Source organism: Xyrauchen texanus, chromosome 3 (assembly GCF_025860055.1).
Source record: "Xyrauchen texanus isolate HMW12.3.18 chromosome 3, RBS_HiC_50CHRs, whole genome shotgun sequence".
Lineage (NCBI taxonomy): Eukaryota > Metazoa > Chordata > Actinopteri > Cypriniformes > Catostomidae > Xyrauchen > Xyrauchen texanus.
The window spans coordinates 3,532,703-3,538,811 of record NC_068278.1 but is presented as its reverse complement, the minus strand read 5'-3'; the positions used below and the strand labels follow the sequence as shown (position 1 = coordinate 3,538,811).

Below are 6,109 nucleotides of genomic sequence, written 5' to 3'. Positions count from 1 at the left end.
ACAAATCCGCAGAACTGGGCTTTAACATTATTACAACCCCAATTCTGAAAAGGTTGGGACAGTATGAAAACTGGTAATAATAACAAAAAGGAGTGATTTGTAAATTATATTCACCCTTTGCTTTATTTAAAGCACTACAACTAAACATTATATGATGTCTTTCCTTGTGAATTTCATTGAAAATTTTGTAATTTCAAATCACATGATTGCAATGAGCACCATAAAAGGTGGGACGGTCGAGTGTTTACCAGTGTGAAACATCACCATTTCTTCTAATAACACTTATTAAGCATTTGGGCACTGAAGACACAAGTTTGTTAAGTTTAGAAAGTGGAATTTTCCCGCATTCATCATTATGTAGGTCTTTAACTGCACAATTGTACGGGGTCTTCGTTGCCATATGGTGTGCTTCATAATGCGCCACACATTCTCAATTGGAGACAGGTCAGGACTGCAGGCCAATCTAGCACTCGCACTCTCTGCTCACACAGCCATGCACTTGAAATCTGGGCACTATGTGGTCTGAAGTTGTCCTGCTGGAAAATGAGGAGACAGCGCTGGATGGCAGTATATGTTGCTCCAAAATTTGTACATATCTGTCTGCATTCATGGTGTTCTCACAGATGTGTGAGTTACTCATGCAGTGGGCACTGACACACCCCTGACCCATACAGACACTGGCTTGGACCTGATGCTAATAACAGCTTGGATGGCCCTTTTCCTCTTTGGCCCAAATAACACAACAGCTTTGAAATGTGGACTAATCAGATCAAACAACACAGTTCCACTGTTCTACTTTCCATCTAAGATGAGACCGAGCCCAGAGAAGTCGGCAACACTTCTGGACAGTGATGATGTATGGCTTCTGCTTTGCTTAGTAAAGTCTTAACGTGCATCTGTGGATGCAGCTGCAGTGGTGTTGACTAACAAAGCTTTACTAAAGTAATCCCAAGCCCATGTTCATTATATCATTACACAAAAATGCTGTTTTTTAAGGGATCAGAGACCATGCACATTCAGAAATGGTTTTCGTCTTGCCCTTATGCACTGGGATTTGACCAGATTCCTTGAATCTTTTAATTATATTATGAACTGTAGAGGGCCAAATGCCCAAAATCCTTCCAATTTGTCTTTGGTGAACAGTGTTCTCAAAGTGCAGGATTATTTGCTGAAGCATCTGTTGGCAAATTAACAAGTCTCGAATGATCCTTGCTCTTGAAGGACTAGGCTGTTTTTGGAGGCTCCTTATTTACTCTGACACGATTGCATCACCTGTTTACCATCTCCTGTTTCACATCATCTTATTTCAACTCGTCAAATTGTTATTAGTCTTAAATTGCCTGTCTCCACTGTTAACACACATATTGTTTATGTCTTGTGTCTTATACTTTTTTATTTATTTTATTTTTTCCCCTTTTTCTCCCAATTTGGAATGCCAAATTCCCAATGCGCTTTAAGTTCTCTTGGTGGCGTAGTGACTCAATCCGGGTGGCGGAGGACAAATCCCAGTTGCCTCCACGTCTGAGACTGTCAACCTGCAAATCTTACAACGTGGCTTGTTGAGCGCGTTACCGCAGAGACATAGTGCGTGTGGAGGCTTCTCGCCATCCACTGCGGCATCCACACACAACTCACCACATGCCCCACTCAGAGAGAGAACCACATTATAGCGACCACGAGGAGGTTACCCCATGTTGCTTAAGAGACCAGGCTGGAGTCACTCAGCACACCCGGAATTCAAACTCACAACTCTAGGGGTGGTCGTCTGTGTTTTATACTTTTGACAGTGAGTATTTTAATGTCTATTGATTGACCCCATTGACTTTCATTGTAAGTGTCTCATTGGAACACACATTTGTGCTTTTTTTAAAGAAAAGGAGGAACGAATGGAAAATATTTTTTTTGGTGGTAATCAACATCATGCCACAACTGCTGTCAATTGAGCTTAACTTGTTTTGAACCCAGAATATTCCTTTAAGATTGGGATTCCTTTAAGATTTTTTTTATCAAATGTTGAACATATAAGTATTTTTGAAAGGCAGAAATGAGCCACAGATTTTTCACTGATATTGAACAAAAACTGAGAACCTTGATCATTTCAAAGAAACATTTCTTTCACATGACACCTATTCAATCACCTACTACGCGTGATTGTGTAGAAAGTAAGGTACATTTGTATAACTGTTCGAAAACTTCCATGAGATATCATGGGAGTAAAAAAAATAAATTAATTATATTAAAAGAAAAGGAAAAAACAATTGCCATTTCATGACCATAAATTCACTCGCAGTCATTCAGAAAATCACACCAGCAATTTCCAGAGTATCTTCTTATATTTGCATTCCCTTAAACAGCTAGAGCTAAATGAAAACACAATATCTTGGGTTTCAGCTGGTACAAGTGCTTTATTATAATGATCAACTAACAATACAATCTGTTCCGTTTGGTAAAAGCAGCATGTGACTTTCCATCAGAGTGGCTAAAGAAAATGTCTGTCCTTTTTGACCTGGTTAATAATGATATGATTAGATTAAATCAATGGGATATGTGACTTATTTCAGGCTAATTACAGATACATTATTAAGAAGCAGAGAGGACATGTCCAATTTGACAATCTGATAGTTAGTGAGTGACCCTACAGTCAAATCACTTTAGCACTCATTATTCAGTCTCATCTGACACCAGTGATCAGAAAATGTGTCGTGTGGTCAAGAATATGACAGGCAGTTAATCTCTGTAATGCCACAGTCTGCTTGATGACACATTAGCGTGAACAACAGAAGGCCGAGTACTGAGCCTTGGGGGGCACCTGTGTTCAAAGTGAATACGAGGTTTGATCATGGATCCTAACTACCTGGGATCTGTTAGTAAAGCATTTACACATCAGTCTACAAGTGGATCTATTAGGGTTGACTCCACATATTAAGCCAGGACACGAGAAAGCTTTTAAGTTCAGCATGAAATCAAAACATGTTACTAAATAATGTTCGTTTTCATTACCATTGAAGAACCTTTTGTTACTAATGTTTACTTTTAAAATGAATGATCAGATTTTCATCAAAACATGCAATGAGTAGGCCTAATCCAATTATATTACCTAAAAAGAACAAAGATTAAAGTCTTAAAGATTATGATACTGCTAACTATTTTAGTAGTGTAATTTGTAATCATATCTGAATTGCATTTCACAAGTAATCAAAGCAACACTTGTTCCATTATAGCCAGTGCATGAAGCTTAAAGTTTCCCAAAGCCACTTCCCAGATTCCTCTGCTTTTAAACTGAGACTCTGTTAATTCAACTGTCTCATATTATATGCCTGATCACGAGCTGCTAATGATGCACACCAGCATTACTGGACGATGTAGTGACCAGTGCTCTGGCCTAATCAGGTCACATCATTAACATTTAAATGATTATGGCTGCTGATTAAAGCTAACAGGTAATAATGTGATAATGTCACACAGTAGAGAGAGCAAAGAGGTATAAAAGAGTCTCCTAACAGCATACGACTGGACATTGTAAAAGCTATCGTTTCATTATCTGTCAATTTCAGCGTTAGCACAGTAAGTACTGCTTTTTTCTTCCCAGTATGTGTGTATGTTTAAGGACTAACTCTGGTGTCTTGTGTCATATAATCACCTTTATTGTGTCTCTGGCACAGATATGTCTGGAAGCATGTCCTCTGTGTTTTCTCTGCTGTATCTGCTGTCTGTCTGCTCGGCCTGTTACATCTCCAACTGCCCCATCGGTGGTAAACGCTCCATACAGGATTCGCCCTCTCGACAGGTGTGTTCATTTATTCCCTTTGGCATGACATTGTAGGATATAAAGTCACTGTGAAATGCCTGAGTAATGAGTTTTCATGTCTCATCTCTGTGTAGTGTATGTCGTGTGGCCCGGGGGATCGCGGCAGGTGTTTTGGTCCCAGTATCTGTTGTGGTGAGGGTCTAGGCTGTCTGCTGGGCTCTCCGGAGACTCTTCGTTGTCAGGAGGAGGATTTTCTGCCCTCCCCTTGTGAGGTCGGTGGGAAAATGTGTGGTTATGGGGGCCGCTGTGCTGCTCCAGGAGTCTGCTGTGACTCAGGTCAGTGTAACCTGTGTCTTATTATACTTACTGTGGAGATCACTAGTGTATTTTGAATTTGTTTAGTAATGCTTTACAGTAGTGTTCCCTTTGTTAATGGTTTAAAAAGAGGTTCAATAATGACTAATAATTGATTTACAAATGCATTATAAATCATTGATGTGTGATTATAACAACATATATAAAAAGGTTGCATTTCATGCAATATTTGCCAAATAGAAAGCTGTTTTACCTCACATGTTATAAATGCTTTATAACACTTATTCAACATTAATAACATATGATAATGTACCGTAATGCAAAGTGGAGACATATGAAGCATTTATTAGACAGTTAACATCAGTAGAAATCATACATTAAGTTCATGATATATGCCGTGAACGCAAAAACACTTTTCAGCTCTTCATGCTCAGAGGACTTTAGGTAACTAAGACTAGGTAAGTTGAGATAGCAAGTCAAGACATTATAGTAAAGAATAAAAATACACATAATCCCTCCTGGTAACACTTTATAAATATACAGCACAAAGTATTTGTAAAGCACTGGTTAACAGTTAATAGATAGTCAAAAATGATTCTTTTAGGGTCAGGTTTTCAGAGTAATGGTTCATTGGTAAATGTTTACTTGATTTGGTCACACAAAACACCAAGCTAGCAAGTAGACAGTGCTTTATTATGACAATTTTGAAGCATTAATCGCTTTAATAGTAAGTGTTGCTTAAACAGTAATAACACATGAATTAAGCACAAATGTATATTCAATTCATTACATATATAAATGCATGTATAATGTCTTTATTGACTATGAATTTATGCCTTAATGTTCTTATATAACGGGCAGCGGCTGTGGCTCGGTTGGTAGAGCGGGTCAGCCACTAAACGCAGGGTTGGCGGTTTGATTCCCAGCCCACACGAATCCACATGCCAAAGTGTCTTTGGGTAAGACACTGAACCCCAAGTTGCAATGGCAGGCTAGCGCCTTGCATGGCAGCTCTGCCGTCACTGGTGTATGAATGGGTGTATGAATGGGTGATTGAGACGCAGTGTAAAGCTAAGTTTAAAAAGGCGCTATATAAGTGTAAACCATTTACCATTTAAAAACTTCTTTACCACTGGTTTGCAGCTAAAATATATCATTAGCTATGGTTCACAAGGTACTAAGGATGAAAAACCAAACTGCTTATATATAAACACAATAAATAATAATAAATTGTTTGCTACAGTGAATATAATCAAATAACATACCATTTTGTATGTAGCTTATTAATATATTAATAATGTAGGAAGAATATTAACCATTAACTTATGCTTTACAAATAATTAATAACGTATATTTATTATGAAGTGTTACCTCAGTCTGTTTTGCTACTTTGTGACATAAATCATGAATTACTGCATTTTATGGTTTTGATGAATATAATTATGTTTAAGTGTACTTATTAAGCATTTATAACCTGTAAGTCATTTCAGTCATGAAAGCTGCCGCATGGTGCTATAACTGTATATAAATACTTTATAACATATTTGTAAATAACTTATTAGTTATTTTAAAAAAACTTTATAAACCCTTAACGAAGGGAACATTGATGTACATTGTTTTTCATTACAAACTGTTGTATCAGCATAACAATACAAATTTAAAAGTGTAGCACAAGTAAATATAAGTCACCCTTTTGCTGTTATGTCAACATGCACTGGATCTGAATCATATATATGCATGTTACATATTTTGCATCGAAATGTAATATATTTTGTAAATCCAAAAATGTTGTTTATTTCTTGGTATAAATGAAGAAAGTTCTAGATTTTCACAATGAAACTGCATTGTACTTTTTTTAAACAAATGACATTTCAGTATAGTCCGTATTATTATATTGTCACTAATGTGTCAGAGTATTAATTAAAACAGCACATGATGTGTAATTGATGATGTAATTGGTATGTTAATCAGAGGGCTGCAGCATGGATCAGTCATGTGTTAATGGTGACGCTACAGCCTTCGGTCAATCTGATCTACTGCTGAAAC

The 6,109-nt window shown here is 37.3% G+C and overlaps 1 protein-coding gene across 1 annotated transcript in view; it reads left to right on the top strand.

The window, feature by feature from the left end:
- The first annotated feature begins 3,524 nt into the window (after positions 1-3,524).
- LOC127622381 (isotocin-neurophysin IT 2) overlaps positions 3,525-6,109 on the top strand; it is a 2,869-nt gene continuing 284 nt past the window's right edge. Inside the window, exons 1-4 of the mRNA XM_052096474.1 lie at positions 3,525-3,564; positions 3,663-3,787; positions 3,883-4,084; positions 6,035-6,109. The exon at positions 6,035-6,109 is cut by the window's right edge and continues 284 nt beyond it. Of these exons, the coding sequence (XP_051952434.1) occupies positions 3,665-3,787; positions 3,883-4,084; positions 6,035-6,109 (400 nt within the window). The 5' untranslated portion in view covers positions 3,525-3,564; positions 3,663-3,664. The remainder of the gene's footprint in view (positions 3,565-3,662; positions 3,788-3,882; positions 4,085-6,034) is intronic.